The sequence below is a fragment of the Sciurus vulgaris genome (genome assembly GCF_902686455.1).
Source record: "Sciurus vulgaris genome assembly, chromosome: 7".
Lineage (NCBI taxonomy): Eukaryota > Metazoa > Chordata > Mammalia > Rodentia > Sciuridae > Sciurus > Sciurus vulgaris.
Genome location: NC_136467.1, coordinates 118538936 through 118559126, shown reverse-complemented (window position 1 = coordinate 118559126; position 20191 = coordinate 118538936). Strand labels below are relative to the sequence as shown.

At 46.2% G+C, this 20191-nt stretch overlaps 1 protein-coding gene across 1 annotated transcript in view; it reads left to right on the top strand.

The window, feature by feature from the left end:
* The window catches only part of DNAH8 (dynein axonemal heavy chain 8), a gene marked incomplete at its 3' end in the record, with an annotated part of 249573 nt that extends 243525 nt beyond the window's left edge, over nt 1-6048 (top strand). The window contains exons 88-89 of the mRNA XM_079148326.1: nt 2734-2855; nt 5761-6048. Coding sequence (XP_079004452.1) covers nt 2734-2855; nt 5761-6048 — 410 coding nt within the window. The remainder of the gene's footprint in view (nt 1-2733; nt 2856-5760) is intronic.
* Nucleotides 6049-20191: the final 14143 nt, after the last annotated feature.

Sequence of the window (20191 nt, the reverse complement as noted above, 5' to 3'; positions counted from 1 at the left end):
TTAACATTTTCCTTTTTTTTTTTTTTTTTGGTACTGGGGAGTGATTCCAGAGGCATTTTACCACTGAGTCACATCCCCAGTCCTTTTTATTTATTTATTTACTTTTGAGAAAGGATCTTACTAAGTTGCTGAGACTGGCCTCAAACTTGTGATCCTCCTGCCTCAGCCTCCCTAGACACTGGGATTACAGGTGTGTGCCACCGTACCCAGAACTTTTCCTTTCTTGATGGTTCAAGCTGACACTTGTTCCAGATCCTACCTCCTAGCAGACTCAGATTGCTTCCTAAGCATTAGGATACTTATTGTTGAAATCCACTGAGCAATGTCATGCATACTCCCAGGAGGGAGAAGGCAGGAAATGGCCTTCCCTTAACTGCACTAGAGGTTTTCAGAGCTCTTTGACAATGACTGCCCTTTGAAGCAGGTGTTTTACATTAGAGAGAATCCAGCTTTTTCCTCATTTGACACCTGTGGCATTGTCTGAGAGCCGGCCATATGAAGAGGGGTCAAATTTGCAAGTTAGTTGGAACTTCAAATAATATAGAAAAATTCAATTATTCAACTTGTGTAGATAGCTGGTTCTGACCAGGATTCATGCCTTGTACATTATGACCTTGTAGATTCATAGATCAGTGATGAATTTTAAAATATCATAAAATAGGGTCAATTTAATTCCAAGTCCTCTACTTGGATGTGGAGTGTCTAATATACCACATGACTGAACACTTACTGTTGAGTGATGGAAATGACATCTTCCTGGAGTGATAAGAGGGTGCATTGAGTTTGATCATCGTGGTCATTCATCCCACTGACTGGCAAGCACACACAATGTTTTACTACTACAGTGTGGGACCCCCGGTATTGGAAGTGAAAGTCACTATGATCACATGCTGGTCAGATCACCTCCCTGGGCTTCACATAAGGTACAGGCACTGACTCCAGTCTGCTGCCAGGCAGACTTCCATCATGTTTTCTGCACCCTGTGGTTAATTTTTTGTAATAATTATTTTATTTATTTATTTTTATGTGGTGCTGACGACCAAAACCAGTGCCTCCCACGTGCTAGGCAAGTGCTCTGCCACTGAGCCGCAGTCCCAGCCCCTGTGGTTAATATCTTGTGTTATAAAATCATCTTTTCTGATTCTGGTTGACTGACCAACTTGTCTTTTGAATTAACACAAGGGGCCTTCATGAGCACCCACATCCTGTCTTGGTGGCACACTGAGTAAGCATTCCAAGAGGTAACTACAACCAAATCACTTGTCCTCCATGGTTCCTCGTCATCCACAGAACTAAGTGTGAGCTCTGGCCTTGAACCCTCGGCCCCCACATTTGTTGCAGCCTTCTCTGGCATCGCTGCCCCCTGCACCTGGCCCTCTGTGCCACTGCGCTTGCAGCTCCTCCCACTGAAATTGTCCCATCTGGCAAAATCCTGTGCCTCAAGAGCCGCATTCAACTTCCTATCCATAGTCAGGTCTGCCTTGAGCTGGCCTGAGCTTTGTTCACACCTTCACTGGTGACACTGTGGTACTGTCCTGCCTCCCTCCACGTGCCTGCTAGACTGAGCCCCTGGAGTGCAGGGTCCACGGATGGCCTCCTCATCTATGGGGTCGCCGCACCCAGAGTGATGCCTGGCACACGTGACCACTCCAGAGAGCAGTGACAAATGAAAAATTACCACAAGTGACTCTCCCAGGGTCTCACTTAGTAATGGGGAGAACTTGACTCCCTTAATAGAGTCGGCTGGGATCCTCGTCTTCCTTTCCCAACTCCGAGGGGTCTTAACTCAGTGCTGATAATTACACCTTGGGACTCCCCCTTTCCCCTTCACACCCAACAAAAACGTTATTGCTTCACATGTTAGTTTGACTCTTGAGTTCACTAATTTAATAGTAGCAGGGCTGTGTGAGTCCCAACATTTCACTCACTGGAGAGCTCCATGATTTTCAATATTTCCGTTGAGGCCAAAATATAACAGATAGGTCACAGATAAAACTTAAGGTTTGGAAGTCCATTTTAAAGTTTAGGGTATTATTTTTTTTCTAACATCAAATGCCACTCTCCAGGAAAGATTGCTCTTATCAAATTGAATGACATGATTTGCAAATATTAAGTTTAAAGAAAGGCCACACTATACAGAGCCACGTATTATCTTAAAATAACTGTATTATGAACGTTAAAACATGTAGCATTCCCTTTCCGGTGTGATTGCTTTGTTTGATCAAATTGAAAGTTAGGTTTCCTATTTTGGCTTTGTGCCTTATTTCCTTAGACTAAATGAAATTGTTCCATTATAGCAAATAGAAGCTTGATAATGGTTTGATTTGAGTTTAATTGGAATGCTGTTTCTCAGAATACTTCAACATTCCGGTCACACATTCAATATTGTGTTTTCCGATACAGAGTATGAGCTAGGGCCAGGTGGGTTATGACCCTGAGAGGACTTGAGCAGTTAGGGTCCCAGGAGACTTTCAAACCAAGGCCTGGGCTGAGGCAGAAAGGGTGTTGTGCTCCTGCTAGGAGCTGACAGGAAAGATGTGGCTCGTCACAGTCCCCATGGAAACAAAACCCTGGGAGACTGGCCCCCTGGGGTTTGGTGTCAACTCTTGGAACAAGAACACAGTTTGGAGATTGATCGGCAAGTAATGCTTAATATTGCCTCTTGCTTGTTCCTAAGCTGGACTACATCAGGGCACCAAAGTCTTTTCTTTCTTCTTCTTTTTTTTTCTTAAGGCTTCCTCACAGCAATGAGGCAGGAAGTGACCCGTGCTCACAAAGGCTGGGCACTGGACACGGTGACCATCCATAACGATGTTCTGCGGCAGACCAAGGAGGAGATCACAACACCCCCTGTGGTAGGTGCTGCTGGGACGATTCTGGGGCCAGGGGTGAAAGTTCAAGTCCTGCTTAAAACTGCCCTTGAGTGCCTCAGTGAAGTCCATTTGCTTTGCAGCCAGGGTTTCTTCCACTGTAACCAGGAGGCCCCAGTGCCCAAGCCTCCTCCATCTGCCAGAGTGGGAGGTTAATGGCAAGGACTGGTGAGCCCTGGAACTCCCCAGGTGGCTTTTCTTTATAATTACAGGTTCTGATTGCATTTGCTTAGAAGGATTTTCTCTACCTCTCCAGCTACTGCCAGGGCTACTCACAGAATCACCCAGGGCAGCAGAGTAGTGCGGAGGGCAGTAGAGGCCACCTGGGTTAGCAGGCTGGGTCCAGTTCCAGCAGCGTCCCTTTGTCTTTGGGACCTGGGTGGAAAGATGCCTGGGTGGGGGAGGAGTGGGTGCTCCCTTTGAGATAAGCAGGTGCCGCCCAGACCCACTGCTCAGATACTGCATTGCTCAATTAGCTTAAGCAACTTCTTTGACTTTTTTGTGCCTTGACTTCTTCATGGTTCAACCTCACTGAAAGAAGTTGTGGGAATTTAAATGTGATCCTATAGGCTTGGTGCTGGAGGCCCCCGCCCCCATAGATACTCCATAAAACTTATTTCCCTTTCTCTGGTTTTCATTTCCTTATTTGTCCAAAAAGGGAACTGGATCAGATGATTCCAAGTTCTAAGTAAGTATCTGGCCATTTGATAACAAGGATCATCTTTCCTCCAGTTTCCAATAATGTGTTCTTTATTTCTGTCTGACACCACATCTCCGAACACCTTGAACCTCTAAATTTCCACCAACCTTTCTTCAAGGTAATTTAGGTTCTTTCTGTGACATGACTCAGAAGATTCTTCCAGCTTCTTCCCATTACACAATCCCAAAGTCATTTCCACTTTGCAGATCTTTGTTACAGCAGAGCCCCTACTTTTTGGTATCAAAATCTCTATGTTTCCCAAGGCTGTCACAATAACATATCACAAACCAGGTGACTAAAAACAACAGAAATTTATTCCATCACCATTTAGGAAACCAGAAGCCTGAAATCAAGGTGTTGGCTGCATTGGCTGCTTCTAGAAGGAGTCTCTGAGGGAGAATCCTGCTCCATGCTCTCTCCTAGCTTCTGGTGGCTGGTTGCCGACAGTCTTGGATGTTGGTTGGTTAATAGATGCATCCTGTCAATCCCTGCCTCCATTGTCACAGGTCTTCTTCCCTATGTGTATCTCCATGTGTCTTCTCTTATAAAAATACTAGTCAGATCAGATTTAAGGCCTGCCCTAACCCACTAATGTCCTAATCTAAACTAATTATATCTGCAAAGTATGCATTTCCAAATAATTGCATTCTGAGGTTATTAGATGGACATGAAGTTGGACATGAAGTTTATCTGCCACACCTTCTAACTATGGTCCTGAGATTGAAAGAACCTTAGAGTGGGATAAAATTCACTGTGGGCTGGTTCCTTCATTGCTCATGTAGATAATTATCAACAGCCAAGTTAACGATGGTAACCACATAGTCTGGTTTTCTGGGACTGTCCATGATTTTGCTGTGAAACCAGTGGCTTCAGTTTGTGGTTCAAAAAAATATATTCCTCATACACTAACCCACATAAGGGGATTCTAGAAAACACTTTGTGACTAATCTCCTCGTACTTCATTATGATCCACATTCTCTTCTCAATACCCCATCTTCTCTGGAAATGGAAAAATGGTCACCATCTTCTACATAAATGTACTTTATGAGCTTGCATGTTTATGGGAGCTGCCTGTGATTTCCTCTCAGCCTTTCTTTTTTTCTTTTCTTTTCTTTTTTTTTTTTTTTTAGTGAACACATGTCGTGTGGCTCCCTACTGCGTGCAAGATCAAGTTCACATTCAGACTCTTCATCTTAGCATTCAGACTCCTCTGAAGCCAAGCCCTGACTCTTAACCTTTGAACCTTCTGTTGAACAGAATGCTTGGGCATCTCGACCCATCCTGCCTTTCTTTGTATCATTGCCCCTGCCTGGGATGCCTGCCTTCTCTCCTCTGTCTTTCCAAACGCAGCCCACTCTTGAGGGCCCATTTCAAGGCCATCCCTCCTACAAAGACCTTGGAGCATTCCCTCCCACGGTGACCTTTCACCTCAGAAGTCCCTGCACTTGCTCTCAGAACTCTTCATCAGGCAGCTCCAGTAACAAATATGTGCAGCTATTCACTTCAGGTCTTTGCTTAAATTTTTTTCCTGTATGTTGTGTCTCATCTCCCCAACTAATGGCAAGGACCACGAGGGTAGGTCCTGTACTGTGGGGGAGACACTGGGGAGGATGTTCAGACAGGGAGAGCAACTCTCTCACCTGGCCCCTTCACGCCCCTGGCTGTTCCACGCCCGGCCTCTGGGGGCGCTGTGACTCTCCCGCTGGCTGCGCAATCTTCCTTCTCCCTTAAAATGAGGTTAAGCCTCGGGTTGGCTTGACCAGCTCATCTGAGATGCCACGCGACCTCAGCTCCAGATCATTTGCCCCACTCCCTCCTTACACCGACTTAAAAAGGACCTTTTGGAGACTTAGCTCCCCGTACAGGTGATTTGACTTTTCAGTTGCCCGGTGACACCACCTCCCTACAACACCCACCCAACGCTCTGCACCCCAGTAACAGGAATATTTCCGCAGTGCCAGCCTCTTCATATGCCGCAGAGGAAAATCGGGCCCAGTGTTTCACTAATAGGATGTTCCCAGTGGTGCTTTCTTCCTCTGGTAGCTTTTTAAGACTGGTGTATGTTTTCTTTCCAAACTGAAGAAATTTATTACACAAATGGGCGCCCAAAAAAAAAAAAAAAAAAAAAAAAAGAAAGAAAGAAAGAAAGAAAAGAAAAAAAACCTATTCCCTTGTGCTTGACTCCTGCAGGAAGGTGTGTATATTTATGGGCTCTACATGGACGGAGCGTCCTGGGACAGACGGAATGGGAAGCTCACAGAATCCACCCCCAAGGTGCTCTTCATGCAGCTGCCTGTGCTACACATCTTTGCTATTAACTCCACGGCTCCCAAGGACCCCAAGCTGTACGTGTGTCCTATTTACAAGAAACCCAGGCGAACTGACTTGACCTTCATCACTGTGGTGTATTTGCGAACTCTGTTGTCCCCGGATCACTGGATCCTGAGAGGAGTGGCCCTTTTGTGCGACATCAAATAAGTTGGTTTCCACCTGCAGAGGGCACCAGGAGCCCTGGGGAGGGGCCATGCTAATTGAGATCGGCCATGTGTCTTTCCTCCCTGATAACTGCTGGATTCCAGTCTGAATTAAAAAGTCCACGTTCTTCCATTGCTTGTGTTTCTTCTCATATCAATATTCAAAAAGCGGATTCTGAGTTCTTGCTTTTTATTCTAGGAAATTAAAGTCATTATAATTACTTTTTTAAAGATAAAATCCTATCTTCATGTTAGAACACTTTGAAAGGTTTGAATTTTAAAAACCAAAATGAAGTGTTAATATCTTAACATCCTAAAAGAAGCCTAGTAGATGAAAACTTTTCCCTCCAATTTAAGCCATTTTTCCTCAAATAAAATTGACCTGTGTCTGGGGCTTGTGCTTTTGCTCTGGGCTCACTCTTCTTCCAGTGCTTGTGAAATGGACCCTGGAGGGGCCCAGCGGTGCCCTTCAGGAGTAGAGCTGGGTGGTGTGAAGTGTTTGAAATGGAAAACCCACGGGGATGGCTACTCTTGTCACTGGTTTTAATTTTACTTAATATTATTTTGTTTTAGTTTTTGCGTGCTCTTCAGGCTCAGGGAACTCTGACTCTGCAGGTCTCCCTCCCCACCCCAATTCTGCAGGAGATAATGAAACACATTTCTAGGCAGCAAATGGAGAAGGAAAAACAAACTCCATCAAATGAAATTAGGTTACATGCTGAATGTCTTAAAAAGCAGAGTCTTTAAAAAGTGAAGCTATTTCTTACTCTGTAGTTAGTCTGAAACTCAGTATGAACCTTTATTTCCTGCTAAAGGAAATTGTCAATTTAACAAAACAGATGGGTCCTATATTGAATGCTCATGCCGCTTCAGGATACTGAAGAAGTGTCTCTCCTGGTCTTCTCATCTGGAATCCTTTGCCTGCCCCCAGCTACAGTAACCAACTTCATTCTCTCTGTCCTTCTGCAGGAGGGGAACGTTCCAAGTTGCTGTGTTCTCTCATCCTCTGTCTTCCTGATTACAGATGCAGATGGTAAACACATGAGATAGCCTGGCAGTAGCCCAGGTTAGATGTCCAGGGAAGTCATAGTCTACTGGTTTCCAAATAGTAGAAAACCTGTTATGAAATTCAATTTGTAACAGTGGCCCCTGGTATGCCCCTGAAATCAATTTAATGTCAACACCAAAGAACTTTTAAAAAATTATAGCAGTTTAAATAATAAAGTAGCCAAGGCCCCACCCCAAGTGTTTCAGCACTTCCCATGGCCAGTACATACACACGTCAAAGCAAAGGTGGCATTCCTGAACAGAGGCTAGAATTTGGAAGCATCTGCCAGTCTGGGTGGACACAGGAAAGTCAAACACCCTGACGCTACAGTGAGCCAACCTGCAGTTCTAATATAAAACACAGGTTTTATTCATACTCCTTGTCCAGTTGCTAAAACAATTGAAGGCAAATTCATAGTCTACACCATGGTAGGTTTTTAGAGAATCATGGTTAGGTTCAATGTTTTCTAATGACTTGGGAAGGATTGGGGAAAGAGATGGAAAAGATGTGAATCTAGGCAAAGGTCATTGATCAGACTACTTAAGGTCACACAAGTACCATTTCCTGGGAGCTCTGCTGTGGCTGATGATTTTGCTCTGAGTCAACACAGGTTGGGGGGGCCAGGAGGCCCAGCCAGGATGAGCATCTGGCAGTGCCTCAAAATGGTCTTCTTTATGGTGGGTACTTCTCAGCTACCCATAGTTCTGCTGAGAACTGGCTGAGACCCAATTCTGCTTTCTTCCTCTGGGCCTAGTAAATGGTTTCCTTAGACTTTTTGAGCCATTGAACTTCCATAAACACCATAACCATGTTCTCTGCAAAATTGTTGCTCTTTTACTAATTACATAATTTGCCACGCTTGAGCAAGGGAGACCTGGTGAGCATAAAAGAGCAAAGGACAGAGGACGAGATGGGTAAGCCAATTGAAACTGGGAGAAAGGGAGAATGATTTTTCCTCCTTGGAATCAGTCCACATCTTCTCATTGTGTTCTCAGCAAAATGAGCAGTGAGATTTATACCTTCTTTGATTTAAAATGTTATTTAGTTTGGACTTTACGTAAAAATAAGACCGGAAGAAAAGTGTCTAGAGATGTAGTTTCTCAAAGGGATGGATCTTGTGGGTGATGTTGCATCGAATAAGCCACACTCTCTGCCAGCAGAGACCTCGGGTGAATAGAGGTCATGGGTGCAGTTCATAGGATTAGAACTCAAGCGCTGAGGGATGAACAAGACAAGGTAGCATTTCAGTTGCATCTTTAACTTTTCATAGATGTTAATAAGACAGTAGGTGTGTGTCCTAAGGAAGGGAGCTGCATGAGAGAGACTATAAAGATAGGAAACTACAGGGAACGTACCAAGACAAAAGTCAGACTGAGTCTTCGGTGAGTTTCCATCATCTGGAGCATCCACTGCAAACATGGTGCCCTCCGTGAGTTGGCCTGAAATAAGAGTTCGGCTCTATTGCCCACCCTGTCACTCATCTTACTCAATGGCTTCTGCCTCAAATATTTGATGTTTCCTGAATATTGCACACACCATCACCTTGTGCTATTGCCTCTCAAAGAAAATCCACTTGTGTGGAGCAAATGGAAACTTTGTACATGGCTAGAGGCTGTGTACAACAGTACAACCATTTTGAAAATGGCCGGGCAGTTGCTTAAAAGGAAACCATATAGCTACCATATGACCTAAACATTTCACTCTTAGCTGTTTACCCAGGAGAAATGAATCCCTACAAAAGTTTATGTACAAAGTGTTTACAAAAGCTTTATTTGAAATAGTCAATAGCCAACAACTGGAAACAATACAAATGTCCAATGACAGGTGAATGGATAAACAGATGTGGTATATCCTTACAAAAGAATATAAAGGAACAATATAAAGGAACATGGACACATGGATGAGTTGCAGATAATTATGTTGAGTGAGAGAAGCCAGACTCCCCCACACCAAAAAAAAGGTCATAATGTGTGATCCATTTATATAAAATTGTAGACAGTGCACACTAGCCTGTAGCGAGAGAAAGCAAGGGATTGCCTGGGAAGAGGGGGCAGGAGAAAGACTGCAAAGAGGCAGGTGGACAGCATTTCATTCTCTTGATTATAGTTAAGATGATGGTTTCATGGGTGTCAAGCTTAACAAGTTGTGTAATTTAAATGTGTGCACTATTTTGTACTTCAGTCGTACCTCAATAAAGCTGTAAGGAAAGCTTTTCCCATATCACCTGATCTTCCTTCACCCTCTGTGAGGACTTCCATGACCCTCTACTCCTCTTCTAGGCAGAAGATGAATTGCAACTGAATTTTGCAATTTTAATTCTAGGACATCTATCCATCCCCCCACTTTTTAGCAAGCTTCTGGAAAATAGAATCTGTCTTTTGAAGACCCCAATAAGTAGTGACAGCATGGAAGAATGAATGAACAGCAAGTGACCCAGTTTGGCTGTAGGCAAAGGATGGGGAAGGAGGGAGTGTCAGGTGGGAGGCATGTTGGTAGGGTCTAGAATACCACAGATGCTGGGGAGCCATTGACGGTTCTGGACTGCTAACGAAATCAAAGTGAATAGATCAATATTCTAGACCAGGCAAGATGACATGAGGATGGAATAGAAGTAAGAGCAAGTTATTTGAAAGATGGTATGGGAGGTGTAAAATTTGAGGATTCAGAAAACTGAGTTGAAATGTATAATAATCTAAATGTATAACAGGCTAAAAATATAACTATTTATAGCCTAGGGAGTCTAGTTGGAACTTTCTGCCATTAAAACTTGAGGGAAAGATCTGTTTGCTAGCCAAGTGCTTCTAAATAATTGCCAAGGTCTCTGGAGAGGATTCCAAGGTCTGTGAGCTCACTGATGCTCACAACGCTGTCCCTGGTTCAGTAATAATGTGTGGTGGGTATGTGCAGGGCACAGGCCTAAGCACTTGGTGGGAGTTACTCCACATTTTCCTTATGCCAACCCTGTGAGGTCAGTGCTGAGGCACAGAGGAGCTAAATGACTGACTTGCCCAGGTTTTCAAGCTAGTGAGTACCAGAGCTGGGATCTAAACCCAGGCTATGTGAGTCCCCATCCAAGCTCTGATGTGCTCTGCAAGACAGTACTGGGTTTTTATAACCAGAGTTCTGATGGTATGGATCTCTAAAATGCATAATGGTGCACAGAAATAGTACATCTGTGTTTCTCTGACTTGTTAATTTGAGCAGCTTTCATTATATGAGCAGCTCTTATTATATGAATAGAAAGGGTAATGAACATAGAGGAGAGACTATAAACCAATTATCAGCATTTGTATGGTGTTGAAATAAATGTATGTTTAAAATTCAGGGACTTTGAAGAGAATTAGTGGGTTCATTTTAACACACTTTTTTCTGGGCTTTCTGGAACATTCTGGACCAGCAAGTGCCTGGTCTGTGTAACTGGAAGGAGTGTGACTGCAGAAATTAGCTCTAAACTCCAAGTGAGAAGACATAAATCTAGTCCTGGGACACAGGCCTCTGCCAGGCTGTTTCCTTGTCCACCTCCAAAAGAAGAAGTAATTAAAAATGTATTTTAAAGAACACAATTCAGCATGAGATAAAAGAGCTCAAATGTGTGAAAGAAAAATCCACTATCCTAAATGAAAAAACAGGTTTTGGAACTATGGAGACTCTTTTAATTTTAAAAGGTCAAAAAGCCACTCATAGTTAAAGTAACTCAGTGACTTTATCCTACTAGGTGTCTAATAAAATCTTCAATGACTTTTTTCATAATGCTTCTTAAAAACCATTAATAATTAGACTAATCATAAAGAGTTCAAAGATACAGCAACTGACAAGATACCACGACACTCTAGGAAAAAGACCTGTAGCTTGAATCCAGGAATGTGAGCTAGTATGGATGAGTCCACCAAGGACTTCCTGGGGAGGGGTTTTAGACACTGAACTGTGTGCCTTTTCTATATTTGACAAAAATTATCCAGTGTTTTAAATAGCTATTTTGCTGCTGTGACTAAATGACCTGACCTCTGCACGCAGACTCCATATCCCTGAAATGCAGAGAGCTTTCCAGAATGTCTGAAGTGGGGAAAGAGGCCTGAGGCACAGGTGATTTCTATCACTTCTGAGAGGCTGGGGAAGAGGAGGTCCCTGCTTGAGGAAGCTCCTGACTAGAGAGATTTTGAAAAGACCCTAAAAACACAATTGTAGAGGAGGAAAGGTTCATTTGAGGGCTCACGGTTTCGGAGATCTTAGTCCATAAAAGGTGGGCTCCATTCCTTGGGGCTCGAGGGGAGGCAGATCCTCAGGGTGGAACAGTGTGGCAGAGGGAAGCAGCTCACATCATCAGGAAGCAGAGAGAGACTCCACTCTCCAGATTCAAAATATATACCCCATAGCCACGCCCCAATTCCTACCTCCTCTGGCCACAACCTACCACATCAATTAATCCCATCAGGGATTAATCCACTGATTGGGTTAAGACTCTCACAACCTAACCATTTCTCTTCTGAACTTCCCTGCATTGTCTCACATGTGATCTTTTGGGGGGCACCTCACATCCAAACCATAACATCCAGCCATTAAAAGCACTGAAAACCTTGCTTCCTCCCTCTCGTATGGGTCAGGTTCTCTGGAAACAGACTGAAACCCAGGTTTGTGTGCAGGTTCCTGGAAAGAGCTCTTGGGCACAGCTCTGTGGGGAGTGGAGGAGGCAGGACAGGACAGAGGGAGCTGGGGGGCAGCAGAGTCACAGCAGACTCCCTCAGGACTGAGCAATGGCATGAGGATGGCTCCTGGCCAGCTGCCTCACACCGGGGCCAGGGGACCCGGCTGCAGGAAGCCCATGGATCGCAGCCACTCTCTCTGCAGCTGAGGACAGCCTGGGGCCTGGCGGGTGGTCCTGCGGTACGCAGCAGCCATGGCTCAGACTTGGCCTTCCACGTCCCTTCACCCTTTCTTCTCATCTTCGTTCCTGCCTCTGTTGATTTAAAAACTAACCCTGAACATGTTTCCCCTTGCTTCCTCTTCATACCCTCCTTGGAGATCCTTACAACTTAATCGAGAGCATTTCTGACCTCTGCACGCAGACTCCATATCCCTGAAATGCAGAGAGCTTTCCAGAATGTCTGAAGTGGGGAAAGAGGCCTGAGGCACAGGTGATTTCTGTTACTTCTGAGAGGCTGGGGAAGAGGAGGTCCCTGCTTGAGGAAGCTCCTGACTAGAGAGATTTTGAAAAGACCCTAAAAACACAAACACAACCAAAACCTGAAAACCACTCTTCTTAATTGCTATTTTTCACAGAACCACAAATTCCCTAAGACTCTTTGAAGGATAGAGCTATAGTTTGCCTCAGAAATATTACCTTCGTACCTTTACTGCATGAGGAAAAACTCACCAACACCATTGCTTCTATCTTCTAGCATCTGGCTTAACTGCAAAAGGGACCCCGTGGTCTTTGAATGCTCAAAACTTGATTTACATACAAATCTTCTGAGATGCGTATGAAACTTTGGAGTAATGCTGGGAAAATAAAAATGTTCTCAGTGCACCCTGAATCGACACTAATTCCTTATAAAAACTGTTGGTTTATAGACAATTACCCCAACCCATTCTATTCTACCCCAGAGCAGCCAGCGCACCAGGGGCTCACAGTTGGTCGCATCTCTCCAGGGCTGGCAAGATCAGCCTTCTTGGGAACATGGCAAGGGGCAGGGTCACAGAGTTACAGTTGTTTCTTTATAAGCAGTTTTAATTGAGCAGGTGTCCCCAGGCAGCAAGGAAATGCCTCCTCGCTTCACACATGGATTGTGCGGGCAGCTCCCGGCTTCTCTCGTTCTTCCAAGAATGAGACTGATTAATTAAAGCACTCCCCTCTCTATTTCCAGGTGAAATCTTCATTTGACCTGATGCAAACATTCAACGCTCGAGCCTCTAATTTCCTGGCACCTTCACAGCTTCTTCAAGACGGTGATTATGAATGTGGGGGCTCATTTCCAGTCTCCCAGCTGATGAATCCATGGGTATCTCTGTCACCGGAACCCCAGTCTCTTCCAACATGTGACTGAGGGTTTCAACCTGTGTCTGAGGGATAAGGACATCTGTCATTTGTGGTTTCAATGTATGCCTTCTTGAATGCAAAGCCTCCCTTTTCTATTGTTCCTCTTCTATTGTCCCCAGTAAAGGACATCCGGTGTCCCATCATGATAAACCCTGAGAGGTTGGCAGGCAAATAGAAAATGTTCTTCTCTCCCTCTGCCTCTCCATCTCTCTCTCTCTCTCTCTCTCTCTCTCTCTCTCTCTCTCTCTCTCTCTCTCTCTCTCTCTCCTTCTTCTCCCTCCCTCCCCCCTCTCACTCTTCCCTTGTTTTCCCTCTTTCTCTTTCCCTCTCCTTATCTCTCCCTCTCTCTCCCCAGAGCTGAAAACTAGCTGTTTGGCATTTAGCTAGAATACAACCAGAAGCTCTATTATGTGTCATCCCCTCTCCTGGGAAAGCAGTCACTTTTAGTTTTTTTCCACGTTCATGGAATTTTTTTTTTTTTTTTTTTTTTTTTTAACAGAATAGACTTGCCCTTTCTGCCTGGTCTGTTTTCTCTGAAAGCTGGTGCCAGTCTCGCTGCCAACAGCAGCTGTGGCATTCCCTGGTGGGTTCCAGATCCTGAGTTCCCCTCTGGTCCCTCCTCTACCCAGGAAACCCTGGGCCTTGGGACTGCTAGTCCAGCAATGAGCTGGTGGATTTTCTTGAGTAAGTACCTTTTCTTGCTGGGCCACTGGGTCTCCGAGGCTCCTGGAGGGCAGGGACTGACAAAGAGAAGGTTGTGTTCCCACTCCCCACTTGCTCATCTTATTCACCCCAGGAGCCCCAACAGGGGAGAGTGGGTTGGCCCCCAGATCCGCAGGGCTTCTCTCTCAGGGCCAATCTTCTCCATTCTCCTCCTAGCTCCAGAGGGGAAGCAGAGGGCACAGGTGGGAGGGACCAGGATGCTGCCAAGTCTTTCTCATGACGTCCAACAGCCTCAGAACATCCAGTGTTGCAAGGTGGCAACACCAGAGCTACTTGCCACCTGTCCCCATAAATGAAGTGTGTGAGCAATTCTGTCTTTGGGGGAAAAGTCTGGACTCCTTTAACACTTAGAGTACCCTTCACCCCCAGCATCTTTCTGGGAAATGAACTTGACGGACACATAGTGCGTGGCATTGCCCACCCAGCCCTTGGGGCGCTCAGGCCACTCCTCACTCCATTCTCATCATCCATCCCGTGATGTAGATGTCTCTAGGTCAATTTATGTATTAATTTGTCACTTGGTGCATAATATTTAGCACTGTGATAAAAAACAAATAAGCCGATCCTATGAGGAATTGATTTTCCCTTCCACATCTGTTCATGAAGACATAAATCTAAAGTTTTGCTACTTTAAAAGCTTTCAATGCAAATATAATCTAAAATTGCTAGGCTTTGAAGTTGGGCTTTTCTGTCAAAAGATGTTTATAGACCTGATCCCTGGAGTCTGGCCACTCATCTTCTGCTCTGGGCTCCAAAGACATCGATCACCTCCTGAGGTCTGTTCCAATTCGTTGCTACCAAATAAGGTAGTGTCCTGTGTGTGTCTCGCACACCGCAAACTCTGTACCAATCCTCAGGAGAGACGTAAGAGTGGCCAAGGCATGAGCCCTGCCCTTGGGCACGTGGGGTAGTAGAGAACATCAGCTCTGCATACATGGCCATGTAAGAAAGTAGTCACTGCCCCAAAGGTGAGGTGCTTGGGGAGCACACGGTGGGAAGACTTGACTTTTCTTAGGGAGGATCAGGAAAGACCTTTGGAGACAGTAGCATTTAGGCTGAGCCATGAAAGATGGGCACGATTCGCCCCAAGGAAATAAGAGAAGAACACCCTACGAGGAGGGACAGCAGGTCAAAGGAAAGTCAAATTAAACCATGGCAGAGTCTGTTTGACTGAAGCACAGGACATAGGAGGGTGACAGCTGGAAAAGAGGCGGAGAACATTGTGGGCACAACCGTGAAGATTTCCCTAGGTCGACTCTAGGTGGCATGTGGTAGTTTTTAAAGCTCCTTTGCGTGTATTATCCCATTCAATTTCCATAGCAGTTCTGTAAGTAGGCAGTACTGGGGATTATTACGTAGATTTTTTTTAAAAAGTGAGACTCAGAAAGTTAAGGTGATCTGCATTGGGGACAAAGGCAAATAGCAGAAGAACCAGGATGAGCGCTCAGTTCTCCCAGCACCCTGAGCAGGGCTTTGCTCTAAGCCATGAAGTTGTAGGGAATCTGCAAGAGAATTTGCTTTGTAGAAACTGCTGGTACACTGTGTGTGCATTTCTTGTTTGTGGGTTTGCTTTCGGGTTGAATTCACTGATTTGTCTTCTGTAAACACATCACATGTGGTCACCCCTGGATATTCTGCAGAGGTCAGTGTGTTCCTGATAGGGAGACTCAGGGAACAGTTCCTTTCCAGATGCCAGAGCTATGGGTCTCTGATATGACGTCAAAGGTGTCTTTGGCAAAGATGGCAGGGGTGTAACTGTCATCAAGCCCTGCCCGCAATAGTGGCTTTCTGGGCAATGCCAGAGGGTCAGACATGAGGTACATTAGCATGGAACTGCACTGTTGTGTGGGTCCATATGGAGCTTACTGTGTTTGTCCGTCACTAGTCCAGCCTCATCAGAGTAATGGAGAGCATGGCAAGATTGTTGTCCTGCAGATGGCACTGGGTACCTCCTTCAGCCACTCATCACTTAGACTGGCAACACTGTAAGTCCCTGACAATCAACCTGAACCTGGTCTACCAGCCAGCCGCAGTCTGCTTTTGCACAAGCAAGATCTTTACAATCTTGACTCAGGAAAATGTCAATGATCTCAAACTCCTTGATGGGCAGGGAGAAAAGGTAGATCTTCTGGGATTAGACTTTCAGGTCCTTGATGTGGCAACCTGGTTCACTTTTGGGAACTCATTCCTCACCCTAGATTTGCTTCCCCAAGCTCTGGGGCTTCAGCCTTGGTGTTGAACATAGCCAAGACCTGAGCCACAGCTGTGCAACAAAATTTCCTCCTGGTCTCGTGGCCTCCCCTCCTAGGGTCCCAGGGTGCTCCAACCCCTCCAGCAGCATTGGCTTCTCCAACTTTTGCTGTCTTCTCATAGAGGTGTTTACATTCTCCCTGTCACAAAACTGCCAGGTTTGGAATTATTTCTGTGAGCCCCCTCCCCCTGAGGAGCTCCTAGATGGTGGGGGATGGACGTCTGAGCCATTAGGTGCTACAAAGCTTTCATCAGCTTTGTTTGCCATCTCGTTTGGCAAATGAGCCAGAAACCAGAGCATTGTTGAGAACATTGGGGGTGAGGACTTTTAGAACAGGGAAGGAAGTGACTCTTGAGCTGGGAAAGAATGTGGCAGACTAGGTCCTTGCAAAACGACCTTACTGAGCAGAGCCACAGATCACTTGAAACCAGGTCTAGAAGGTAACAGGGAGGACCCGAGCTTTCCTCTGGCCACAGGTCAGCCTCAAATTTGATGCATTACAAGTCAAACAGGACTAAGAGAAAGGAAGGGGATGAGAATGGAAACTACTGGGCTGTGATCCTCTGATGGGGTACAAAACGTCTGCCAGTCCAGTCCTAGATGACCACAGCTAATTCCAGCTGGATGACTCCAGACATGATGACCACTGAGCCCACCCTCAGAAACTCACGGTGCAGTGGTGGTACCACCTGCTGAGAGAAGGTGGCCTAGAAACACTCCAGCCTTTTGTTTTGCATTTGTTTTATTTAGGAGAAGAGAGTGAGTGGGTCATCAAATACCTTTTATAGGGGATTTGTCCTAGGGAGACAATTTGTCTTGGTTGTCCTGGTTGCCTGAGTATAGTCACTGAAGTTGAGTGAGACCAGGGGGCCCAGAGATCAGACTCAGCCTGTTGCCAGGGGTTCTGCCTGCCCCTGGAGTCTCCCTTCTATGACATGAGGGACCATGACAAAGTTTTACAGTGACCTTTACTCAACCTTAAAGGTCATCCTTGGTTCCTGAAAACTGGTGACAGTATCCCCAACTCTGGTGCCAGAGATGTTATTTTCAGAGAAAATTCCAGTGTCCCCACGGGCCCCATTTCCCCTCCAGGCTGGTTTGAGGGACACTGCGAGGAGGGGAACTGCGGGTGGGCCAGTTAACGCACATTGGTCTGAGGAAACATCTTATTTTAGACTCAGGTTGACTTTGGTTGGTTTCGTTTCTCATTCTGGTCACAGTGGGTTTCTCAGCCTTGACGGAGGTGCTGAAAGGCTACAATGAGAAGGCCCCGTGTGACACTTCTTTTTCATTTGATTTCCAAATGTGTGAGATTTGGCACGTTTTCTCTTTACCCATGAGAGCTTCAATTCTGGGAAAGGGCAGTACAGGCTCTGTTGTAACCACCCCCTCCTCAGCTCCCCACTTTCCTTCCAGAGAAAAAGGCAGATGGGTGAGGAACACAGGGGGTGAGGAAAAGAGAGGAGTAGGTGGACCAGACAACGGAGGCTGCTCCCTGCCCCCAGGTGCCATGATCAGAGACCTCAAATCTGCTTCCTGATGGACAAAAGTAGGAGGGCAGGGAGGCAGGGATGGCGTGAGGAGCCATTCCCTACACAGAGGGGCCTTCAGAAGCCCTCCGCCTGGTCTAACCAGCCTTGCCCACAGATACTGACTCGGGGTACATGCCAGCTGTGTTTGTCAAAGTAGGCAAACCACAATGACAAAAAAACCGTCCAGTCTCAGCGACTTACCACTTTCCCATCCAACATGGGCCTATAGGAGGCTCTGCTCCTCAGTCATTCAGGGACCCAGGCTCTTTCTGTCTTGTGGCTCCACTGTCCTCTTGGCATTCTCCACCTATCATCTGTGTATGACACAATAGACAGAGCAAGAGAGTGACAAGGAGGGCCATGTGGGTGGCCTTATGAGCCAGACCAGGAGGTGGCTACATCATTTTCCCTCACACTCAACATCAGGGAAGACTGGGAAATATGGTCTCAGTGTTTTATGGGTCTAGTTGTGGCCCTCCAAAAAGATATCATGAAGTCCTAACTTTCAGAATGTCAGAATGTGACCTGATTTGGAAATAGGATCTTTATAGAGATAATCAAGTTAAAGTGAGGTCCTTAGGATGGACCCTAATCTACCATGACCGGTATTCTTATTTGAAGGGCTATTTGGACACAAAGAGATATGCACAGAGGAGAGAGAACAGGAAGACTGCTATCCACAAACCAAGAAATGCCTGAGGCTACTAGAAACTAGGAGAGAGGTCTGGAACAGATTGTCCCCTTACAGTTCTAGAAGGAACCAACCCTGCCAACACCTTAATGGCAGACCTCTAGTCTTCAGAACATAAATGTCGGTTGTAAAGCCACTCTGTTTTTGGTATTTGTTACGGCTGCCCCAAGAAACTAAAATATGCTGTGTGCCCAGGTTTGCAGAGTATACAGCCAGCTCGGCTGTACGTTCTTATCAAAAGGGAGAAAATAGAACATTCTCAGGGTAACCTACCACTCTCCCTGATGGATCCTTTCTGGCTCAATGACTGGTGCCAAGTCCCTTTCCCCTGACTCGTCCTCCCCTAGGCTTTCTCTCACCTTCTTCCCACTCCTGACAGTAATCCCTCCTGGGACAGAATAAGGGAACCCTGCTTGCTGCTGGCTGGGGTCCCCGTGTGGAGGAGGGAAAGGAGCTCTACTGTTCCCACCTCACTTTTTCCTCTCCCTCGGTCCAGAGCTGTTCAAACCCTGCCAGCATTTTCCTAAGTAACCTTAAGCAAATCCCCAGATGCTTATGGAACTCAGTGTCCCTCCCTGTAAAGTGGGTGTGATTGCACTGACTTCTCTCTCAACAGAGGAGTCCGCTAGAAAATGATGCTGTGGACAGTTTGGAAATACAGCATGCTGCATCCACCCAGGAGAGCAATAATCACTGTAGCTCAAGAGGTGGTAAATCTTCCCCGCTGACTGCCCGGAGCTGGAAGGGACCCAGCACCTGCTAAGCTCAGCTGGCTCCATGAATGGGAAGAACGAGAGGGGCAGGGTGCCACGTTGGAGAAGGGCCCCTTGGTCTGGCAGACCTCCTTCCCTGTAGACCTGCAGGACCTGGCAGTGACCACCTGGGCAGGAAGTGGGTACAGTGCCAAGCCCCTGGGCATCAGCCTTGCAGAGACTTGGCAGCACGGCTGGTGCACCCACAGCAAGGAAGACAGAGGGTAGCACAGTAGTGCTAAAGCTGCCACTTACTGAGACTGACTTGTGTCCAACTCTGGGCAGGGGATTTCTGATTGGCAAAGCAGTCAGTGGTGGTTATGGAGTCTTGGATAGGGTCAGGTGGGACTCCATCCTGCCTCTTGTGGGCTATCTCAGGCCATCACGGGCTTGTTTCTCAACTGCTCTGGTCCTCAGCACCCTCATTTGTCAAACTGAAACAAAAATGATCCTATGTCAAAACCTAGTGTCACTCCCAGGAGCTCTGGGTCAGGTGAGAGGGCAGGGATCATTCTTCTCTGTGGAGAGAAGCAGGACACAGAGGGGTAGAGCCCTTGCCTGCAGGGACATCCTCCTGTGACACACTCTGTCTCCAGAAGCTGCAGCAGCCAAGTTCTTCTGCAGAGAGTGGATTCCTGGGCAGCGGCTGCCATCTTTACCTTCTCCCAGCAGCTGAACTTCACTCTATCTGGTGGCAACTGGGGTGAGGGTGCTGGTGAGCATTAAATGAAATAACACAATGTGCTAGTTAGATTTTCATCACTGTGACCAAAATACCTGACCAGAACAACTTAGAGGAGGAAACATTTATTTTGAACTTGTAGTTTCAGAGGTTCAGTCCATGGCTGACCAACTCTATTACTTTGGGCCCAAAGCTGGGCACAGCAACATGGCAGAAGAGTATGGTGGAGGAAAGCAAGGAAGCAGGGAGAGGTGGTTGGGGAGAGCCAGAGGAATGAGATGTAATTCCCAAGGGCATGCCCCCAGAGACCCAAACCATGCGCCACCTGCCAACAGCTACCACGCAGTACAGTAATCCTTCCAAATTATTAATCCATCAAATGGATGAATCCACTGATTAGATTACAGCTATCATAATCTGATAATTTCTCCTAC